At 38.7% G+C, this 24,808-nt stretch overlaps 1 protein-coding gene across 1 annotated transcript; it reads left to right on the top strand.

The window, feature by feature from the left end:
- Positions 1–319: 319 nt before the first annotated feature.
- Positions 320–24,171, top strand: NDC80 (NDC80 kinetochore complex component; the record flags this gene model as incomplete). The annotated part of the gene is made up of 16 exons (XM_082014590.1): positions 320–1,655; positions 2,113–2,199; positions 3,390–3,513; positions 3,634–3,806; positions 6,184–6,286; positions 7,123–7,212; positions 16,112–16,205; positions 17,346–17,452; positions 18,307–18,451; positions 18,731–18,936; positions 20,151–20,303; positions 20,578–20,667; positions 21,346–21,438; positions 22,932–23,062; positions 23,599–23,701; positions 24,049–24,171. The coding sequence occupies exons 1-16, from the start codon at positions 1,555–1,557 to the stop codon at positions 24,169–24,171; spliced, it is 1,923 nt and encodes a 640-aa protein (XP_081870716.1). The 5' UTR covers positions 320–1,554.
- Positions 24,172–24,808: the final 637 nt, after the last annotated feature.

A 24,808-nucleotide genomic window follows, 5' to 3' on the forward strand; every position in this document is an offset into this window, starting at 1 on the left:
GAGCAGCTGCTGAAGCCTGCGCGCGGGACTCGGCACGGCGGCTGCAAGCCGTTACGGGGGTGGATAGGAAGGGGAGCTGCCCTCCGCCCCCGACCCTCGCCGCAGGCAAGAGAAAAGCCCCGAGGCTCGCCGCTGCACGGCAGCGCCTAAGACACTTACGGCCGCGGCTCCGCCCCGCCGTAACCGCCGCCATTTTGTTGTACGGCCACAATCTTTTCTTCCAAGAGCTTCCGGGGGAATCAGACAGTTTGCGGGTGAACGGCCGGGCAACCGGAAGTAATGACACTCCCCCCGCGTCCCTTCGCGGGGACGTCGTCGCTCCGCTATGACGTACGCCGCTGCGGCGCGCTGCGTGACGTTATCGGCGGGCGGATTTGAAATTGAGAGGCAGGAGTCAGCACTGGTAACGGTAACGGCTGGGCTCTTGGGATGGGTCCCTCTCTGGTGGGGGCCTTCCCCGCTGAGGGGGGCGGGCGGCTGTGAGGCGGCTGGCAGGCGCTGCCCCGGACCCCGGGAGCGCCCTTGGTCGCGCACCGGGGAAAAACCGGGGCTGCGAGGAGGCCGGGCCCCGCGGCGGGGGGAGTGTCGGGCTGTCGGCGTGTGAACGCCACTGGCCTTCCCGTTTGCCTTTGGTACGGTTTAAGCGCGCTGTTAATGCAAGTAGATGTGGTTGTGACCGGTTCTGTCGCGCTCCTACCTTTTTTTTTTTTCTTTTTTTCTTCTTCTTCTTCTCTCCCTCCCCCTGCTGGCGTGTTGACTCCAGTAAACTCTGCTCGTAAACGAATCATTTGGTACCTTTGTGAAAACGATTTACTCTCTGCAGTGGATCCCTGGTAAAGTAACGGAAGAATGCAGCTTCTTCCCCAGGGAAAAGGAGGTCACAGACAAGCTGCCCTATGAAGTGGGCCTAAGCTGACCTTCTGTCATGGTTTGAAAGAAGTGGAACTAGAAATGTGATCGTGAAACACAATTTATATTGATACTGTGTTTTGCTAATGTTTGTAATGAAGGATTTTCAATTAGTTATAATTCAGTCACTTGAGCTCATCCCACAAATAAAATAAATTCTCCGTAGCAGGCAAAAGTTGTCGGGTTTTGCAGAGTTAATCCTATTTACCTCAAAATTCCACTTAATGCCACTGTGGGGACATTTAAATACTTCCAGTTTGATTTGTATTTTGTGTATGTAGTCTGAAGATGGCCATAATATTATCTTGGAATAGGCTTTCCAGTTATTGTGCTATGATACTGTCAGTCTGAAACAAGCACTGGCACCTTCATCAATAAAATAGTTGATTTGAAAGGCTGTGGCTGCTGCTGTGTAGTTCTGGAGTCTGATGTACACCATTCTCTCTCTCCCCCCCCCCCCCTTTTTTTTTTTTTTTTTTAGAGAGCACAATATTTCTGGAAACTGTCACAGTAATTGGTCCAAAGTACAGTTCTACTTGCTTATTCTGACCCTTTAGAAAGTAATTGCAGTGTTTAGAAAAAACAAATACTGCTAGATCTTGGATTTTCCAGTACTGACATACTGTCATTTACAGTTTAGTCACAATGAGACGAAGCTCAAGTACTGCCGGAAGCAGTGGTCGGCAATCTATGATGGCACTGAGAGTGCAGGACAACAACAAGATGGGTCTTCAAACACCTCAGATGTAAGTGTTGCTGATTGTCTTCCTAATAGGTATATAAAACTATCTCTGAAGAGATTTATTGTAGTATGTTTGAGTGTGTGAGCAGCAACTGAAAAAAAAAATGGGAGCAGCGAGAAGAAAACCCCTTGCAGCCAAGGATATTTGCACAAGTGTTCCAGTTCTGCAAAGAGCTTTCTTTAATCTATTTGTATACCCATGACACATTTCAAATTGTAAGACTTTTTCTTACATATTTCTTAGGAGGTGGCTGGCTCCATGTATGTAGAAAAAGTATGCTTACAAATTTTCTTGCAGAAGTAGTTTTGATAATGGACAAATAATGCATTAAAATCAGTTGACTCTTCTAAGATGCTGCTGAAGATGCTTAGGCTTATGTGCATGTGTTTGTAGTTTTCTTACCTGAGCAAAAGATGAAATGGTAGAAATAGTCACTTGAATCCTTCTCCCTATCCCTCAGGAAGGACAGAGGTACGTTTGGGAAGCTGAGCATGAGCAAACCTACACCTGGAACTTCGGAAAGAAAAGTCAGCTTTTTTGGGAAGAGGTATTGATAGCTTTAGATCTCTGTACTATAAATTAAAACAATAACAGTCCCAAATACTTTGTAATTCTCTCTTGACATATTTTTTTCTCTCTTTCCTATGAAGAAAGGATGAGAGAGTTGGGGTTGCTCAGCCTGGAGAAGAGAAGGCTCTGGGGAGACCTTATTGCAGCCTTCCAGTACTTAAAGGGGGCTTATAAGAAAGATGGAGATGGACTTTTTAGCAGGGCCTGTTGCAACAGAAAAAGGGGTAACGGTTTTAAACTAAAAGAGGGTAGATTTAGAGTCAATAGAAGGGAGGAATTTTTGACAAAGAGGGGGGTGAAACACTGGCACAGGTTGCCCAGAGAGGTGGTAGATGCCCCATCCCTGGCAACCTTCAAGGTCAGGTTGGACGAGGCTCTGAGCAGTCTAATCTAGTTGAAGACGTCCCTGCTCGTTGCAGGGGGGTTGGACTAGATGATCTTTAACAGTCCCTTCTAACCCAAACTATTCTATAACTATGATTTTCATTATAGGGAATAATGGATCTGAGGACAGCAGAACTTCAGGTCTGCCTTGCTCCACTCTTTGATCAGTAAAAAATAATGCTGTGGAGTGGGAATTGCTTTGAGAGCTGTTCTTCCTCTTGGGAATGATATGCACTGCAAAGCTTAAGAGTGCATCAATATATTTGCCTATTTAAGGAAGAACGATACCTTCAGTACACACTGCCTTAGTTTCTTCTAAGATTCAAGTCTTCCAAAATTCTATAATCTTTCAGCTTAGTTCATGGCTTTCTGTGTTCTGATGTCTTGCAGGTATCTTCTTTCATAGGACCCTGCTGTTGTAGGGATGTATTCCTTTTAAATTTTTCTTGAATATTTTAGTCTTTATTTTTAATCATGTACATAATTTTCTTTTTTCACCTTTGGGGTACTTTTCTGATCTTTAAAACTTTTTCTTTCAATAAATTGAAGAAAATATTCATCTGGGATGCAGTAATTCCTCTGTTGCATGTGTGCATCATGGCTTTCAGGTTGATTTTTTTTTTTCCCCCCCAATCATCCTAGATAAAGAGAAACCTTCAGGCATCTCTTTGCATACAAAACAAGTGCAAAAGAAACATAATTATAGCAATTGTAGTGACTTAACATTAAGAGAACTCTTCTTTATATGTATTGTCACAAGAACTACTTATTTTTTGTTCTTAGAACTAGTGGGGCTGGAGGTTCACGCAACAGTCAGTATGGTGTGTTTGGTACAGAAAAGATCAAGGATCCCAGGCCACTTCATGACAAAGCATTCATCCAACAATGTATCAAGCAGCTTTGTGAGGTAACTTATTAACTTATTCTAAGTGTACATTATTAGACATAAAAAATACCAATCAAAATTTTTCATGGTTTCAACTTACATTTTCTTTAGTGACTAATATGCCATGTTTCTTTTTCTCAGTTCCTTGTTGAGAATGGTTATGCGCATAATGTTTCCATGAAATCACTGCAGTCTCCATCAGTTAAGGACTTTTTAAAAATCTTCACTTTTATCTATGGATTTCTCTGCCCTTCTTACGAACTGCCTGACTCAAAATTTGAAGAGGAAATTCCCAGAGTTTTTAAAGAGCTTGGGTAAGGTCATTATTGTCAGCCTGTTGTGCTAAATCATATCATACAGCTAGAAATGTAAAAGCTAAGAATTCTGCATGATAGCCGGGGAGAACAGCTAGGCTTCCTCATTCAGCTGAAACTCTGAAACTACAGTCTTGTGATTATCTTGTCTCATTTTTTTAGCTCTAAGTTTACTGTCTGATTCTCAGGCTCTGCTACACATTTATGTTTGAACTTGCGGAACTACAGGTTCTTGGAAACTTGCTTTGTAATTTAAAATCTAATCAATTATCCTTATTTGTATTAAACTTTGAAAGACAGACGCAAATTTTTTTGACAGACTCTTCTGGTCCATTCTGTTAAAATCCAAGAACTAAAAAACCATTTCAGAATGTTGGATCCAGTTCATTTAGTTAAAAATCTTTTTTTCTTGTAATTTATCTCATTCTGCTTTCACAGCAGGGGGTGGAATTAACAGAAATGACCACTGAGGTTTAAAAAAAAAAAAACCACACTAAGTAGCTGGTCGTTTTATTTCTAATCTTGTTCAGTAAGTGTTTGGATTCATTAATGTACCAACACTTTCCAAGAAGGAAAATCCTCTGCCTGTCGTAAACAGTGAATTTTCAGGCTCATTAAAAAAAAGTGAAGTGAATTTTACTTATGTAGATTTGAGCCCGTGATGGTGTCAAAGCACCAGGGCTCCTTAGATGTAGGTATAAGTCTGTTCTGCTCACTTTTCAGTATTTTAATAAAATTTTGGTTTAACCTATAACATTTGAAACTGCTGACCTACCTGAAATGTTGAAAAGGAAGTTGCTCTCAAGAGGCTCTACTCTGCTGCACCAAGAGTGTAATCCTGGATAAAAAGACTTATTTTGAGAATCCACTTTAAGGTGTCTTTTGAGAGTTAGAAAATGGAACTAAATAATTTTTTAAGATTCTCAGGTTGAATGGCTCATGAGCACTTATTTAGAACTGTTGGTTTATCAGTAGCTTCTTGTCCTATGTTCTTAAAATAACTTTGGGCAGCTGTCAATCTAAAGATGGAATAAAATCTGCACTTCTGTGTTCCTTTATCTGTAGAAGATTTTGAGAGAATGTAATTAGCAGTATAGCCTTTGTGTGTTCTGTATTTATAGGTAATATTAATACTTTGATATGCAGCTGTTCTGAAATTCTTTTCTGTAATTGTATGAAATTAAGCTGATTGACAGCTGCTTTTCTCTTTTCAAAGTGCATTTGACCTAAGAAGCAAGAATCTTGTGCTCTGAAAACAGGACTCCTATGTATCTGTTTGTTTTCATATGTTAGGAAATCTTTCAGGCTTGCACACCCAGTCAGATGTCATCATCCATTGGACTCTTACTCCCTCCTTTGTGTTTGTTGCCTTTCCTTTGAGGTCTTTGTCTCATCATGAATCACTTTGTGCTTACAGGACACCCACTCCTTTTTCCTTAGTACTGCAGTGCCCACCTCTCCTCCCATAGTAGCTTCAGAAGGAGAAAGACAGATCTGGCTGCTAGCAAGACCAAGGCAACATACTAAGATGAATATAAGGAATGTATGAAGGAATAGTTTATGCTTTTTTGTATGAGGCCTTAATCGTTCCTAATCTTTGGATATGCAAAAAAAGTCCGTTTCCTCAATAGCTAGCTGGTTGAGGGAGGTGATTATCCGACTCTACATTGCATTGGTGAGGCCTTACCTCGAGTACTGTGTGCACTTTTGGGCACCTCCATATACGGAGGACATTGAACTATTAGAGTGTGTCTAGAGAGGGGCAACCGAGATGGCGAAAGCCTTTGAGGGTAAGACTTACAAGGAGGGGCTGAGGTCACTTGGTTTGTTCAACCTAGAGAAGAAAAAGCTGAGGAGTGACCTCATCACAGTCTACAACTTCCTCAAGGAGGGCAGCACTGATTTCCTCTTTCTGGTGACCAGCAGTAGGAATGAAGCTGTGTCGGGGAGGTTTAGATTGGATCTTAGGAAAAGGCTCTTCACTGAGAGGGTGGTCGGTCACTGGAAGAGGCTCCCCAGGGAATTGGTCACAGCACCAAGCTTGTCAGAGTTCAAGCAGCGTCTGGACGACGCTCTTAGTCGTATGGTTTACTTTTAGGTAGTCCTGCAAGGAGCAGGGAGTTGGATTCGATGATCCTTATGGGTCCCTTCCAACTTCACATATTACATGATTCATAGAATCACAAAGTGGGAAACCCATGATAATTGAATAAAATAGTGCTGTAAGAACTCAGCTTATCTCCCTTTGACGTACGGTATAAAGTACAATTGAGTTTGTTCTTCCTTCTGCGCCTTGATCTACATGTGAAAATGTGCCGTTTTGTTTTCATCACTGTTTGCCACAGCTATTAAAAATGTATTTTCTTTTGCCTTGTAGGTACCCCTTCCCTTTGTCAAAAAGCTCCATGTACACAGTGGGAGCACCACACACGTGGCCTCAGATTGTGACAGCTTTGGTTTGGTTAATCGATTGTGTCAAGGTAGCATTTGTCTTCTTTAAGCCAAATATTTCCACTTTTCAGGCTGGAATGTTAGTTTCAGTACAGATCTCTTAAATGCTTTCTAAAAATCTCTTTGCTTGACATTTACATAAAGAAAAAGGTAGGTGTTCTTACCTGCCATCTGGGAGCTAGCCCTTAGCTTTACTTCTAGTAACATTTAAACTGTTCTGTTAATGCTATACTATGTTGGATTTTTTTACTGTGTGCACTGGATAAATCTGTGTATGAGAAGGGGCAAGGGCAGAATGACAATCTATACATACCTAAAAATGTGAAAAGTTTATGGGTATAATCATGTATCTTCAATGCAGTTACTGTGACATCTGCCATATTCCCCTAAATTTGAAGTCTAGGGATGGAATTTTCAACAGCAATTATTCAAGTGTCCTTTGATTATATAGGGTGCGTGGGTTTGTGTTTGGGTGGGGTTTTTTGTTTTTTTAATAGTGGTAACTCTGTTGCTGCCAGCTCAGGTCTGAGCAAAATTTGGAATCTGTGACAGAAGTTCACCACTGCTGAACTGGGCACAAATGAAAATCCCATCCTTTATTCTGAAAAGACATGTTTGGTTTAGCAAGGCAATTTAGCGGTGTTGAATGGCCAGTTAATGCCTCTTCATCTGTGCTTTTAGTCAACTAAACAAAGGCTCGTTACCCCGATGTGATTGGCCACATTCTGAAGCAGAACCATTAACACCCTGCTTGCTGAAATCCTAATCCAATGTTACTCCTCTGCTTATCGTGAACGTGAAACTATGATGAAAACTAATGGGGATCTTTACACTTGCTCTTTGGATGTACACCTGTGCCTTTCAGTTGTATGCTGCCATGAGGGAAAATGCACCATCGTTTGATGATGGACAGAGCTGGGGAGGAGAGACAGATGATGGAATTGTACATAATAAGGTACCATAAAAAGTAAATGATTATCAGAATTGTTCAACTGAATTTTGCCATATGCTGTAAGAACACTATTTAAATATATGACACAACAATTTTAACTATTTATATATATTCTGTTAATTTTTATATTCACAGAGTTCTCTAGGAAGTATAGTAGCATTATATAAAAAGTCTGATCAATTAGCTTTCTGAGCAAGCATCATGGCCAGTCTGTTGGTGAAGACTGGGTGTTTAAATTTAAATGCTTTATCTCTGAGTTGCCACTGTTTCTGTTCTCCTTTGTGGAAAAAGAGAGTCATTATGCCATTTGTTTATTGTCTTAGTAGGGTCTCAGGTATATTTCTCTTTAGCACTTGAGTCTTCTAAGGTTAACAGCAGTGTCACCGAAATCGGGAATAAACCTCGTAACACCAATGTAGTGTTAAAAGGCAGGCATTCTTTATTCACGGCGCCGGGAACACGGGGGATAGCTCCTCCTAAATCGTGTTCGCTCGATCAGTTCAAAAATCAAACATTTATAGGCAAGATTAATACATATTCATCAAGTGTCCATACAATGATTGGTTAAGTATTCCTCGCCTACCATGTAAATGACCACGCATGCTCACTATAATTTCTTGGGATTTTACTTCCTTAATCTTTTGAGTCAGAGGGTTTCTTGAGTGGGTGGTCTCTGAGTCGGTGGTCGCGATCTCCCCCTGCCGGAATTACCTTTCCTACAAAGTTCACTTAAGCTTGGCAACACTAAATAGATCTTCACAGGCTATCAGTCCAGTATGCAATCATTCACCCCACAGTCCTTTGTTTTAAGACAAGACTATAGAATGAATAATTACCTACCCACCGGACCGTAGAACTGACCAAGGTGTTCCTTCTTTCTGACTACTTGTTATTAGAACAAAACATAATACCATGATCACAATGTTACACTTAACTCCTTGATAATTAAATCAAGATGAGAAGGGTTAGGTGGGTTCTCGAGCAGCATTGCTGGTGCATAATGTTCTTATAGTTACAACTTTCTACAAATTCACAAACCTATTTTCTAACCCTATTTTATTTTAATTCTCTACCACCTTGGTTACATTTCCCCCCTTTGGAAGTTTTGAAATAATTTCTTTTCAATACTTCCATTACAAATTAATTTCCTTATTAACATTCAATCACTTTAATAATGCTCCTACCATCATACAATAGTTAGTCCATTTAAATTTTGGTGTTTTGTAGTCAATGCAAGTGTAATTCTGCTATCAATGGTAGCTCTTTTTGTAAATTTCTTTTTCAAACAATGATAAATGAATAATATTCTCAAAGATATTATTAATAATAATAACACAGTATCAATTAAAGGACTTCACCCAAGAACTCAAGTTTTATCCCTATCCACTGAAAATTTTATCAAACCAATTTTCTTGCATGTCTTGTTGCATTTCCTGAGTATCCTTTTCTATTTTTTTCAATAAGTCCAAATCATATTCAACATCCTGGGTAACATTTGGGATACCTATGCAACAATGATCTATCCTATCCCTCAGGTATCCACAAACTCCATGTTCTTTTAGTAAGAGCATATCTAGAGCTATCCTATTTTGTAGGGTCATCTTCAAAGTGGCTTGTAACTGTAAATTTAGTTGTTTAAATCCTTTCCTCATTATTTTGGCTAATCTTTTCACTTGACCTGTCAACTTATATAACCAATCCCTATTCCTGTAAGTTGCCAAGGGAGTCAATAAGGATTCTAAGGCTCATCCAAGTTTCACTCCTGTCGAGGGTTCATTCCAATCATCATCATCAATTTGTGATCTTTTTGTCCATAAAGTTAAAATTTTCAGAATCTCCCCTAAAGGAAGATTTCTTTCAGATTGGACATAATGTTGGCATTCCTAAAGTAATTTGTTTTACTTTCCCGTCCATTGGTAAATGGGTGGTCCAAGTTCCATCACTCATTGCCCAAACTAAATGTCCTGGGTTCTGAACTGTAGATCTTCTACAACTAAATATTGATCCCTTTCTAATTTTATATACACTAGTCAAATTTAAATCGTTCTTGAGTCCTCTGCACTAACACCCATATTTCAATGCAGCTGCTAAGGGAGGAACTTCTTGGACTGCTCTATCAACTGCACTGCAATTACATATCTTTTTACAATTCCACCAGGGTACTATGTCTTCCTTTTCCCTGGATGTGGTTCCCCTGTCATTAACTGATGGGAAAACTGTAAAGATTGTTCCGTCCCAGGCAAAACACCATGAAGTATTAGCCATATATTGAAATTGAGATAGAATAGTCATAGACCACACTGAATCCCATGCAGCCTCTGCCTCTAGCTTAGTCTGATTTTCACAATTATGGACTACACGTCCAGCTTCCTCGGGATCATGTACAGGGAGGCCTCTACTTATTTCTTTGCATAATTGTTTATCCCTTGTGCTTACTGCACTCAAATTTGTTGTTAAGATTCCCCATGGAATTGATTCACCTACTGCTCTTGGAATTGGAAGACATGCGGTTATTTGGGTTACATTTTGTAAATTTGCAAATTCTTTTATCAATCCTACCATTAAATTTTCTTCTGGAGTTCTCCTTGGAATGTATATTAGCTGCTCTGCTTCACTCTCCCTTCCAATTGATCTATTATCATCTCAAATAATGCTCCCAACATCATCAGTTTCCAAATCAAAACCCATTTTTCCATATTTTCCAATGATAATTTCTTAAACATGTTTTAAAATCAACTTTGCAGTCTCTGAATCCCTATTGATGACCTTCCATGACGGGGCTTTCTTCACTCGGGTGTCGTGTATCCCCGGTTCCACTCCTCCAACCTTGATTGCAGTATAAGTTGTTAACAGTACCTAGAATGGTCCCCTCCACTTTTCCTGCAGTGGTTCAGAGTTCCAAGTTTAAAGATCACCTGGCTGATACTGATGTACAGGCAAGTGACCTAGTCAGCACAATATATCTCCAAAGTGCTCCAAGGACTTTTCCTAAAGAAATTAGATACACTTGCAAATCAGTTTCCCCAGCTACCTTCATATCCCCTGGGATTAAAGGAGTCTGGTACAGTTTACCATACAGGACTTCATATGGACTTATACCGTCTCTTGATCTTGGTTGGATCCTGATTTTCAAGAGAGCTAGTGGTAAAGCCTGTGGCCACTTCAAAGATGTTTCCTGACAAATTTTACTTATTTGTCTTTTCAACATTTGATTCAATCTCTCAATTTTTCCACTCGATTGTGGCATCCAAGGGGTATATAAGTCCCATTTTATACCCAAAACTTTACTGAACTATTGAACTACATCTGCCACAAAGTGTGGTCCCCTATCAGAAGACATTCCCAATGGCATTCCAAATCTCGGTATTATTTCCTTCAACAACACTTTAACTCCCTCTCTAGCTTTGTTGGTGCGGTAAGGGAAGGCCTCCGGCCATCCAGAAAATGTATCCATTAGTACTAATAAATACCTGTATCCATTCTGACTGGGTAACTCAGAGAAATCAATTTGCCAATAATCTCCTGAAGAATTTCCTTGTTTTATCATTCCTAGAGGTGGCCTCTTTTGGTTCATGGCGTTATTTTTAAGGCAGATTGGACATTTAGCTATTATTGATTTAACTATTCCTGTCATTCCTACACATACTACAGACGTTTTTAAACTTGAAACCATAGCATCTACTCCCCAGTGTGTTTGTTCATGTTTTTCCTCTGTGAGTTATGTCATAATTTGCAGGGTTACTATCACCTGTTTTTTTGTTTTACTGGTACTAGTGCAAGGATACCTCGTTCTGTGGCCTCTTTTGCAGCTTTGTCTGCCAATTGATTACCTATATTTACAGCCGTCTGACCAAATTGATGAGCTTTACAATGCATTACCGCCACTTCTTTCGGCCTCTGCACATCTTCCAGGAGTTGGAGAATTTCTTCTTTATACTTTATTGATGTTCCTTGGGCTGACAGCAGTCCCCTTTCTTGCCAGAGGGCTCCATGAGCATGGATCACACCAAATGCATATTTAGAATCAGTCCAAATATTCACCCTTCTTCCTTCAGCTATTTGCAGAGCCCGCCTCAATGCCACCAATTCTGCTTTCTGTGCTGAGGTACTTACAGATAGTGTCCTTGATTCCAATACCTCGGAGGTGGTGATGACAGCATATCCAGCCATTCGTTTTCCTTCTCGTATGAAACTGCTTCCATCTGTATATAGCTCCAGATCAGGGTTTTCTAGGGGTTCATCTCTCAGGTCTGGTCTGCTGGAATAAACTTGTTCAATAGTTAACAAACAATCATGTTCCAAATTTCCTGTTGGATTCTCTGTTGACAAAAATATTGGATTGCTGGATTAACAATCGGTGTGGTTTTCAATTCCACATCATCTTGTTCCAATAGGACAACCTGATACTTCAGCATTCTGCTGGGGGATAGCCAGTGACCCCCCCCCTTTTGCTCTAGAACAGTTATTACCATATGCGGTACGTACACCACCGTCTTTTGACCCATGGTCAATTTTCGAGCTTCTTGGATCAGCAATACTGTTGCTGCCACAGCGCGTAAACATCCTGGCCATCTTTTACTCACGTTGTCAAGTTGTTTAGAGAAGTACCTCACTGGTCGTCTCCAGGGTCCCAGCTGTTGCGTCAGCACTCCAAGAGCCAGATGTTGCCTTTCATGTGCAAACAACTCAAAAGGTTTGGTCACATCAGGTAGTCCCAGAGCAGGTGCCATCATTAATGCCTTTTTCAGTTCTTTGAATGATTTCTAACATTGTGGTGTCCAAGTTAGATACTGATCCTTGGATTCCTTTAAAGCCTCATACGGTGGCTTTACATACAATCCATAATCCAAAATTCAAAGTCAGCACCACCCAATCATTCCCAGAAAAGTTCTCAATTCTTTCAGGCTACTTGGTTCAGGAATTTGACGGATAACTTCTTTTCTTTCATTTCCCAATTGTCTCTGTCCTTGGGATATTTCAAATCCCAAATAAATTACTGTTTCTTTTCCTATTTGGGCCTTATTTCTGGAGACTCTATATCCTCCTTGGCCTAGGAAATTTAGTAAACTGATAGCAGAACACTTCCCTTTTGGTCCTGTCTCTTCCATATCTCTAATTCCTTTGCCAATTGATTCCCAAATATCGTAGGGCTATTTTTGAATCCTTGTGGAAGTACAGTCCATGTCAATTGGGTCTTTCGTCCTGTGGCCAGACTTTCCCACTCAAAAGCAAATATGTTTTGGCTGCCTATATCTAGAGGTATGCAGAAGAAGGCATCCTTTAAATCTAGTACAGTAAACCGTTTATGTTCCTCTTTTAAGGAAGTCAGTAAAATATATGGATTAGCCACTACTGGGTGTATATCTTGGACTATCTGATTTATACCTCTTAAATCCTGAATCAATCGGTATTCCTTACCTCCAGATTTCCTTACTGGTATATGGGAGTGTTATATTCTGATTCACACTCTACCAATAGTCCATATTCTAAAAATTTTGTAATCAACCCCTCTAATCCTTTTCGAGCTTCCCACTTAATAGGATATTGTTTTTGTCTTACCGGTTTGGCTCCAGGTTTTAAAATCACCTTTACCAGCTCTGCCAATTTAGATCGTCCCAGAATTCCACTTGCCCAGACCAAAGGAATAACTGCATTTTCCACTTCTTCTGGAATCTGTTCTTCCCTGTAGGAATCCTGTAACATAAACACTCTTGCCTCTATGGCTTTTGATTCTGGCATTAACAACTTGATTTCTCCATCTTTGAAAGTTCTTTGTGCATCTAATTTACTCAATAGATCTCGTCCCAACAAAGACAGTGGACATTCAGGCATATACAGAAACTGGTGAGTTACCCATTGTTTTCCCAATTTAAACTTTAATGGCTCTAAAAATGGCCAATTTTCCTTCCACCCTGTCGCACCAACAACATCTACTGATTTGTGACTAAATTTCCCTTTACATGTATACAATACTGAGTAAGTAGCTCCAGAAACTCTATTTCTTCATTCCCTAGCTTCAATGTAACCAGAGGTTCAGCTAGGGTTGATTCCCCCAGTCCCCTTCATAGTTCTTCATCCAGAGTCATTAATTTAATTGCCTGCAGAGCCGGATCTAATTCTCCTGCCTTAGGACATTCTCTTTTCCAGTGCCCACACTTCTTGCAAACAGCACATTGATCTTCTGCCAATCGGGGCTTATTTTCCTTCTCTCTCTGATATTCATTCCTTGTCCTCTCCCTCTGCCTATCCTGTTATTCCCTGCCAAAACTGCTAGTAGCTTTCCACCCCTTCGGGTTTGCCTCACCTATTTTTCTTTTACTCTATTGTTATATACAGCCTAAGCAATTTCAAGCATTTTACCTTAGCCACTCTTTCGGGATCCTCCTGATAGGTACCTGCAGTCTCTTTCCATGATCTTAAATCAGTAATTGAAAATTAATTTCACCACCACTGTTTCGAGTTCTCATCACATTTTCCCTTTTTCATAATCTTTACCATGGGATCATACAGATGTATTCCATACTGTCTCTGCCATTCTGGATGATTTTGTAGTGTAAAGAACAAATCAATATAAGCCATTTCTTCCCATTTACCCTCCTTTTTACAAAACAACATTAATTGCAAGATGGTTTTATATTGCAATGTCCCATTTTCTGACCATTTCTCCCCACTGTCCAACCTTGGACATACATTGGCCACCAATGATTGCAATATTCAATTAATTGCTTCCGAGTCAGAGGATCACCTCCCAGATCTTTCCAATGCCTCAAAATACATCCCAAAGGTGTTTTTTGTGGGATAGATCTTTTACTCGGAAATGTTCCCATCTTCCCAAGACTAGTGGGTGTGATTGTGCACTATCACAGGCACTAGTCAGAGGGACCCCTACTCTCCTCGAGGGTCCCTCTGGATCTTCTAGCCCCCTGCTAGAAATCCCCCAACCTCCTTACCTGGGCCCCTAGCCCAACCTTGCGAGGCTTTCGCCGCGTCTTATAGGCAGGCATTCCTTGTGAGGGTCTCGTACCCTCACCCTTTCCAGAGGTACCTTTCAGCCCTACTCTGCGTAGCTTTCGCCGCGCCTTACGAGCGAGCTAGTGGGACTCGAACCCACGTTACTTCAATCCTTTAAAGAATGCCTTATTACCTTTCCAGGGGACTTGCTCAGAATTCTTCGGTCCGGGGATCAGAGGTTCTCCCCGAGAATCCCTCGGTGCCGGCTGGAGGTCCTGTGATCCCACGGATCCGTCGAGATTCACAAGCAGGGTCCCATCTGGGTCGCCAAAACTGTCACCGAAATCGGGAATAAACCTCGTAACACCAATGTAGTGTTAAAAGGCAGGCATTCTTTATTCACGGCGCCGGGAACACGGGGGATAGCTCCTCCTAAATCGTGTTCGCTCGATCAGTTCAAAAATCAAACATTTATAGGCAAGATTAATACATATTCATCAAGTGTCCATACAATGATTGGTTAAGTATTCCTCGCCTACCATGTAAAAGACCACGCATGCTCACTATAATTTCTTGGGATTTTACTTCCTTAATCTTTTGAGTCGGAGGGTTTCTTGAGTGGGTGGTCTCTGAGTCGGTGGTCGCGATCTCCCCCTGCCGGAATTACCTTTCCTACAAAGTTCACTTAAGCTTGGCAACACTAAATAGATCTTCACAGGCTATCAGTCCAGTATGCAATCATTCACCCCACAGTCCTTTGTTTTAAGACAAGACTATAGAATGAATAATTACCTACCCACCGGACCGTAGAACTGACCAAGGTGTTCCTTCTTTCTGACTACTTGTTATTAGAACAAAACATAATACCATGATCACAATGTTACACTTAACTCCTTGATAATTAAATCAAGATGAGAAGGGTTAGGTGGGTTCTCGAGCAGCATTGCTGGTGCATAATGTTCTTATAGTTACAACTTTCTACAAATTCACAAACCTATTTTCTAACCCTATTTTATTTTAATTCTCTACCACCTTGGTTACAGCAGTACAGTGTAAAGACAATGATTTAATTATAAATGTGGTGGCTCCTGACAAAACCTACTCAGTGTACCATTTAAAAATTGATCATAACATTTCATTTCCTAGCCACAAAATAGGGTGGCACTGTAATTCAGGCACTTAAAAATCCAGCAACTTGCTTGCTTTCTAATATATCATAGATTATTAGTACCATTCAGATTTAACACAGTGTTAACTCACAGCAGATGTTTGGAAGGGGTTGTATGATGTGTCAGAACACTTAATTAGAAAATTGCAAACATCAATTTAAATCAGAATTTTGGACTAAGGTCACAAACCTGACAGCTGACAAGTAAAAATGCTTTTAAACTAAATGTGTGCTTATTCTATGATTCTCTGAGTCTGTATTATAAACTGATACATATGTGTATATGTTGAAACAAAATTGACATTGGTGTAATTGCTTCTGAAAGATTTGTAATTTAAAGTCTCCAGTAAATTTGTTTCAGGTAACCTTTCTTTAATTCTAGATCAATTCTCTGACATCTGATGTATAGTTGTTACATTTACTAAAGAGGTCTGTTAAACAGACCTACAGTTTCCATAAACTAGCCTGAGAGCATCATATGCTTCAAGATAATAAATTCTTAAATAATCTGCTGTCCTTGTTAGGTATCCCAGAAAAATGTATCAAGTATTTCCAGATCTTTCTTAATGTGAATTCTATATGCCTCCTTCTGCCTGGATATACTCTGGTGACATTCCATGTTTAAAGAGATGAAAAAAAACTTATTATTACAGAAGTGCAGTAAAACCAGTGAAAGATATTTTTGATGTCTGTTTAATTCCATTAGTTGAGTAGATTTAGACTATCTAGATATTTCACAGCCCTTTAAATTATTGAAATGAACACTTTTAAAATTGTTTTCAGCTTTTCATGGACTACTCTGTGAAGTGCTATGAGCAGTTCATGAAAGGGAGAGATACTTTTGAAGAACTGGATGCAGAAGTGCAGTCAAAATTAAGTAAGTTTTCATGTTTTAATGAAGTATTTAATTGTGTTACTGGTTTATTTTTCTTCCAGCATCAGTTTTGCTCAGTTTACAAGTGAAAGTGATCTGAGGTGAGGGAACCTGAAATTCCCAAGTACCTCTCAGCTATTTTGACTTAATTCTCTTCTTTTTGTGCATTGTTACTAGTACAGACAGACAGGTCATGTTCTGCTGTCAGCTGTACCGGTGTAACCCTATTGTTTTCAATGGCTTTGTGACAGAAAAGCAGCATACAGTTCTTAAGACATAAATTCCATCTATGCAGATGATTCTTGTTTCTGCCTGACAAAGTTAACAATTAAAAAAAAAAAATATTACCAGAGGATGAACATCTTATGAGTAAGAAAGTTCACCTTCTAAAAGCTCTGAAAACAGTCTGCAAGAGTTCCAAACTCTGTTGTGAATGTTCTCATATATGATTCAGCATGCACCTGTGTTTGTCTTGGGGGAGATGGAAAATTATTAATTTTTTTTACTCATTCATTTCATCAATTACAGAAATGCAAACAGAATATGAGAACAAGGAGGAAAAACAGTTCTTGTTTTCTGTGCCCTCCTACGAAAAGCTAGACTAAAGACACTTCTGGTACAATCTGGAGCCATCAGTTCTAGAGGGAACATAAGCTACCAAACTGTTACTAGATATTAGTAGGAAAAAATAATCATGTCATTGTTTGTCAGACTGAGGGAAGTAAAGGAAAAGATGTCTCAAGAGGCAAGGAAATATGTGGATGAGAAAGGTGTATACAAATCAAGCTACCTTGTGAAGCTGGCACAGATGAAACATCTAACAACACTATCCTATAGTGTGGGCTGTATGAGAGTTTGGTAACTCTTCACAGGAGTGATTTTTGAGCGCTCTGATGACATGAGGACTAAAAAACTAATTTCTTTTCTTGTTTGTTTTGGGTTTTTTGCCTATTTGCTTTGTAATTAAAGGGGGTTTTGATGGGGGTTTTGGTTGTTTTGGGCGCTTTTTTTTAGTTTAAAATAATTGTCCAGATAATGGGTGTTTACTGTGCTGAAGCTAAAGCACAGATATTCAGATTAGGTGATGATATTCAGTGAGATTAATTTGTGACCACCACCACTCTCCCTCTTTTCCCCCCACAGAGGATTTGTTTAATATAGATGAATTCCAGATAGAAGGTTTAGCAGCTGACAACAAAAGACTTCAAGAAGAGATTGCAAGACTAGAAAAAGAAAAAGAAAACGAGCCGGTTAGTAAATTGTGTCTATGCTTGTTTGTATGGTGGAGTTCAATTTTCTATTATTGACCATTATCATCATTATTAAACAAAGATACTGATGATATGTTACAACAAATAGAAAATTACTTTCAGTTCTCTGTAAGATTTTAATTAGGCCAGGTTATTACAGACTGTACCATTATAGGACAAGGCACTTACTGTGGAGTCTTCAGTCACTATTTGTTTGATGATGTGCAGATATTTTCAGGTAATGAGATCATGCATTGGCTGAAATATTAATAAAATACTTGAACCACTTTTTTTTTTCTGAACTTCAACGTTATCTTTTCCAAAAGTGTTGGTATGAGAACTTCTTAGGGGATGAGAGCATGGCATTCCGTGGTAATAATATACTTTATGGAAAATATTTTGTTGGAAAAGATGGATTCTGCTTTTAATACCTCATGAGTTTTAAAATGTTTTAGTGGCTGTGCAGCTGGCAAATTGAGACTCCTGCCTACTGTGCAGAATGTGATGCTTGTGTTCCCAGCTTGCCTTAGTTTTATCTGCCCTTTGTGTATATTATACTGAAGTTGTGAAATACCTGTAGTAAGAATTTTCTTAATGCAATGCCTAATGCAAATCAAAGACTAAATGCTGAAATGCAAGAGTTAAGGTACAAACCATCTCTTCAGCCTTTTTTGTTTTTGTTTAAAAGATGCTTAAATTGATTCATCTATCACAGAGATAAAAATGTATTAAAGTTCTTTAATTTTATATTTATACTACTGAAGTTGACCAGTTACTCTGCTGTCTTGTCTGGAAAGTAAGATCATTATTTTAGATTAATATAACAATGCTTGTTCTTTCTATCCATGTACTAGGATCGTAGAGTATCACTACGAAACTTGAAATCATCTCTCCAAGCAGATGTCCAGAAATACCAGGCTTATTTGGCTAATCTGGAATCTCATATAGCCATCCTTGACCAAAAAATGGAAGGTGTTAATGAGGAAGTTGAGACAGCAGGTAAGGTGGCCTTGGTCACAAATGGGATAGTGAAGGTAGAAATAGGTTAATAATTGTAATTCTCAGCTTTAGGACAGAGTGAGATACTTAGTGTATGATGATGCTACAAATAAACTTTCCAAAATGGATTGCTAATAAAGAGGTTTTTTGGCTGACAGCTGTTTGTACACTAGAGTAATGAAATACAGGTATTATTTACTCGTAAAAATACAGAGAAATTAGGTTTAACTATATAGACTGGAATTTTACATCCATTTCACAAATGTTTTGTGAACTTAGAAATGGAAGTAGAAGCAATGAAGCAGGAGAATGCCCGGCTGCAGCACATCTTTGATAACCAAAAGTACTCAGTTGCGGACATTGAGAGAATAAATCATGAGAGAAATGAGTTGCAGCAAACCATTAACAAGCTGACTAAGGAAGTGGAAGCAGAAGAACATCAGCTGTGGAATGAAGAGCTAAAATATGCTAGGAATAAAGAGGCGGTATGTGAAAACCCTACTATGCTGAGAGGTCGCTATCAGTTTTCATCATGCAAGCTTAAACTTGTGACTTGAACAATTGCTAACTTCTTTCCTAAATACTCTAACAGCATAGATATGTCTCAACAGGCTAAAGTGACAAAAATCGAATTTGTTATTATATGTCTGAAAAATGGGGAGAAGGGGAGGGTGTTGCCCCTTTTCTGTTCTAAGCATAATGGAAATGTATTCTTTTCCTCTTTTTTTTTTTTTCCTTCATCATAAGGGACATAACTAGAATTTGCACCACTGTCAGCTCTTACTGTTATAGCATCAAGAGCTTGGATAACATTAGCCTGAAATTGCTTTGGTAACACAAGCAATTTCAGGCTAATGTTAAGGTTTCATAGTTGGGAAGTAATGCAAAACTAGTGCTTTGAATCAATATTTCTGCATGCATTTAGCACCAGATGGGCCTCTTACGTGGAAGTTCTAATAGATTTTAAGGGCCAAATTCAATTCCCTCAAACAGAATGAAAAGATGTTGTTCTATAAGTGTGGGATTTAAAAACTTTCCTTTTGCTAGATGGAGAACTAAAAAAAAGTTTCAAATGTTTTGTATTTGTCAGGGTTATGCGTTATCAAGTACTTGCTATTAACTTAAATTCCTCATACTGTCCAAGTGTGGAAGCACATAAAACTGGGAAAAATACTTATGTTGCTTGGTGTTTGCATATAAATGGTACTCATTAATCAGAACGTAGAGCATTTAATAAGCTTTGTCTAGATGTATGCTCAAGTTAGTTTGTTATTATGATAGATGGCTATGTGGCATTTACTGTCAAAACCAGTGACAGGAGGCATACCAACATGATGACTGATCATCATTTTAGTTAATTGTATTATTTCCAAGCACGTTTTTCCTTCCCTATCAACTAATCCTCAAAAAGTTGAGGCAAGAAAAAATATGCCAGATGAGTAGGGAAAACTACAGGTGAAACCATTCAGTGTCGCCCATACATGCAGAGCAAGCTGAGAGAATGTAAAACAGACTTAATCCAAACAATGCAAACTGCTGGACTGTCAATACATACAGCTCTTGCAGACTGTGGCATGACACAGAATCATGTTTGTACAGAGCAACTCAGAAACCTGTTTAAAGTACTACATAAATACCTTTTGCAAAGCTTTTCACTTGTATTTCTTCTACGATTTGTGCCCTTTTCTCATCTGAACAGATCGAAATGCAACTGGCAGAGTATCATAAACTGGCTCGAAAGCTGAAATTAATTCCAGTAAGTGCTGAGAATTCCAAAGGCCACGACTTTGAGATTCAGTTTAATCCTGAGTCAGGACCAAATTGCCTAGTCAAATACAGAACTCAGATCAAGGTAAGTAGAGTCAACGCTGAATGCTTCTGTTACCATTCACAAAAAAATGTGTTTCTTTGGAAATGTTGGCAAGGTGTCTCTTAACCTCTCCGTGAAACTTCATTGAAAACCTTGTGTGATGCATTGCCGTAACTACATCATAGTATAGGAAGGAAATTTGGTATTGGAGGGTACAGCAGCCTAAATAAAAACGGGAGAGAGAAAAGATGTACTGGGGTACATCTTGGTTCAAAGTAACAAATTGCATTAGCCACATCTTGTATGTGTATTACAGGCTCCCCTTATGGAGATCATAAACCAGACTGAGGAAGAAATTAGGAAAGCTACTCAACGGAAAATGACTTTGGAAGATACTTTGGAACAGGTGTGTTGGTTAATGAAGATTAACCTGTGAGAAGACTGCTTTATGATGGAACCTAAAAGTTTTTGTGAGAATTAGGGTCTCCTATTGGTTGAAATAATGTGTATTCTCTGCATTGAAGATTATGTAGCTCATGTTTATTTGATCACAAACATTGGAAAGATTTGTTTTTAATAAGCTGCCCATTCCAGGCTGTTGTGTGGCATCACTGACAAGTTGTCATCAGGAAGATTTTTAGCAATATTGGATTCAAGATGGATTGGGAGAAGGAGAATTTTATTTCCCCATTCTTCTTCCCCTACCTCAGTTTGTATTGCTAAGCATGACAGTAGATGGCATGGAATATCCTTTTGGCCAATTTTTGTCAGCTGTCCAGGCTATGTGGCTTCCCAACTTCTTGCCTGCCTCTGCCCTCCTCACTGAGGGGCCACGGGAGGGAGAGAAAGCTTTGGTGCTGTGCAAGCACTATTCAGCAATAGTCAAAATGTTGTGTTACTAACGCTGTTTTAGCTGCTTATTCAAAAGAAAGCATGATACAGGTTGCTATGAAGAAAGTTCATGCCACCCCAGCCTGGCCCAGTTTCAATATTCCTGGGCTATCGCATGTTGTTTATGATGGCATGGATTTATATGTTGGAATTCTTTTTGAACTAGATTTTCTTGGTCACGTTTTCATTCTAGGTGAACGTAATGGTAGTGGACAAGAAAAGCAGTGTGAAAATGCTGAAAGAAGAAGCTGAAAAGCTGGATGATCTCTACCATCAGAAGCTTAAGGTAGAAGTTCTTTTAGGTTGATGACAATTTATCCTTACTGATAGCCTTAATCTTTTTATTTATACGTAAGTTTTTGGTTTGCATTTTTGTTTGAACCTCTGCACTTGCCTCCTTCCATTCCTCCTGCAGGATTCTCTCATTCTTTTCAGAAATATTTTAAATGCTACCTTAAGTGAGTCAGTTTGCCCTTTCTCATAAGAGAATCCAGCATCATACTTTGGCAGATCCTGTAGATCATAAGCTACTACATCCAGTAATAAAAGCAGCGGCAATCATCTCCTGACCTCAGGATGTCTCAAAGCATGTGCTTGAAGGAGATTTTAGAGTTAACAGAATCTGCCTTGTCTATTCAGTTTGTATGTAATAAATACATTTACAGTTTTTAGTGAACACATTTAATCACATTAAAAACTATGAAAACGTTATTTGACTAAAAGCACATTAAGTGTTTTAATGATATAAAATTGTTGCTTGCTTTGTTTTTCTTCCCCAGTATGGGAGCAGTCCCTATCCTTTTCCTCACTTCTTCTTTAGCAACAAAACATAGCCCTCTCAGTTCACAACTAAGTGGCTGGTTCAGTACCTCCCAGCTTCTCTAACAGTGTGGCTTTGGTGGGGCTGTGGTGCCCCGAAGAAAAGTGCTTTTTGAACTAAGCTAGTGTTAACACATCTGCTCTTTCAAATCCAAACTTCTGTGTTATAAACATGAAATAGGGCTATTGCGTTGCTAATACCTGCTTAGGTGGCTGAACACAATTCATTTAGTTTATTGCTTTCAAAAATGTCTGAAATTTAGCTTTTGATCTATGCTGTTGCATATGCTTTTCTCTTAAGGTGAGCTCATGAAACATTCAGTTGCATCTGGATGGTTCTAGTAAGATATAGTCATGTAATTCCTCATGCAATTTTTAAAATGCTATCCATAAGACTTCAGTATTAAAATTAGTTTTGAAGGATGATGTTTCAGTAATTTACCAGAATTGCATGTTTAGTTAATGGCAGAATTTAGTTCGGTTTTGTGCATTTAATTGTGCTAAGTATAGTGTCAACATCTCTCCTTGGAGAGATGCTTACATTTTGTACTCCTCTTTCAGACACAAAATGGAAAGCCATTTTCTTACTCAAATGTGATTTTATTTTTTAACCTAGAAACAGTCGTTCATGATGTTCCATTTCTAAGCTATTTAAAGTACGTAAATAACACTTTTTGAGATGAAATTAAAGGGAAAATAGCTGCAACACAGACCTTGAAATATGGTTAGAGAAATAAAGGGAAGGTTAGGCTGGTTTTGGGTGGAAGATGATACAAAAATACAGGAAAAGTTAGGTTTGGGGGCATGTCCTTGGGGTTTTTTTTAGTTCTGGAGTTTGGAGTTACTTGTGTGAATTCTGAATTCAAGTATCAGGATGTAATTGGGCAAAAAATCCTAATTATTCCTGAGTTATGCAATTTCTTTTTTTTTTTTCCCCCCCTTCTTTCCTTATGTTTATAGGAGGCAGAAGAGGAAGAGCAAAAATGTGCAAATGAACTGGAATTGTTAGAGAAGCATAAACAATTACTTGAGAGTGGTGTCAATGAAGGTCTCAGTGAAGCCACAAATGAACTGCATGATCTTCAACGACAGTAAGGCCCATAACTTCAAGCTGTTTGTGTAGTTTGTTTTGGTTTTTATGTGTTTTAAGGATAAAGACATTTTCTTGAATCCTAATGTAAAATTCTTCAGTAAGCAGGTATCCATCTCATTTTATTAATTTCATAAAGTCACAATTGACAGATGTTTCTCCTCAATACTTAATATTTTGGTAGAATATTTGTCTGCTGTATCAAAACTCCTGTTTTCCATGTAATTTTTTTCATATATATGGTTGAGTAAGGAAATCAGTTTGTTTACAACTTATGTGACAACTACATTTTACAGCCTAAAGTCTGGAAAGTCTATTCTGACTCTAAGGTACTTCGTATCTTTCCAGTTAGCACAATACAGTCCTTTTTCTTCTAAGTTGAGTATTAATATATAAATCTAACTTGATTCAAGCTAATACTAATAGAAAAAATTATGGTTAAACATGACAATATACCAGACTTGGTGAAGTGATTGTTTTAGATGTCAGGAATTTTATAATAATGGACATGACCCTCTGAGTGTCTTTACTTTTTAGATATCAAGTTGTTATGCAAACAACAACAGAAGAGAGCAGGAAAGCTGGTGATAACTTGAATCGTCTTTTAGAAGTGATTGCTACTCATGTAGTATCTATAGAGGTAAGCTAAAACCTGATATTCAGAGTTAAATCTTTCTAGAGACATTTGCAACATGGAAATTAGAACTTACTCTTTCCAATAAAGCATCAGTTACTTAGGGCTGCTGCACTGAGTCTGTGGATTCTAATTAAATAAATTTGTTGACAAAATCTTTGGTATAAGTAATCAGAATTGATCATTAAATTTGAGCGGTAACATCCTGTCAGGTTTAATCTGCTTCTGGTAGACATCACTCAGAATTAACTGAAATCAATTAATCTGTGCAATGACTGCTTAAAATGCTTTAGCAGAACCAGTACAATAGAGATCATGATAGTTCTAATAAACTTTCTGTAACTCTTTTCTAGAAATATCTTGATGAACAAAATGCAAAAATTGACAGAGACTATGAAGAATTCATGTCTGAAGATCTATTGTCAATCTTGACCAAAATTCTAGACAGTTATAAAAAGAAGGCTGAAACTCTGTAATTACCAAAAAGGTGAAGATGAAAATTTTGCATTTCTGAAGCTCTGGTATACTGCCTTCTACAAGGATGGGTACTTCCTGTGTTTAGCAGTGAAACTGGTTTTAAGTGTAAGGAAATGTTTATGAACTTTCTTTGTTTTAATGACATAAATGCATTAAAGAATTAAACTATATTTGCATTTTCTTCGAAAAGGCTTTGCTTACACTTCCTACTTGCAATATATTATACATGATTACAAACGTCTGTGATGACAACTGTGGAACAACTTCATTTTTTTGTTTATAATCAAATCATTTGTGCTCTTATCAGTAGTCAGACAAGAGTACAGTTAACCTGTTAAAATAACAAGCCAAAGTGGACTTGAAGATGGAACCACAAGTGACAGCACAAATGCAGAGGGTACTGACAACTTGAAAGACTGCTACTTAAAAATAGCTAGTGGTTTTTGTAAAGTTGTAAGATTGCTAACTGAGAAAAGAGTTACACTGTCCTTTCTGGAGTATAGCTTGTGCATTTCATAATATATGTATATATATAGCACACATGCATGACAGTGCACATCCTTCCCCAAGCCTTTCTTTCAGTAGCAAGACCAAATGTAAATGTCTGTCAGTCTCCTGCTTGTTCAGTTATCTATG

This window comes from Phaethon aethereus (assembly GCF_964289735.1).
Source record: "Phaethon aethereus genome assembly, chromosome: 2".
NCBI classification, from domain to species: Eukaryota; Metazoa; Chordata; class Aves; order Phaethontiformes; family Phaethontidae; genus Phaethon; species Phaethon aethereus.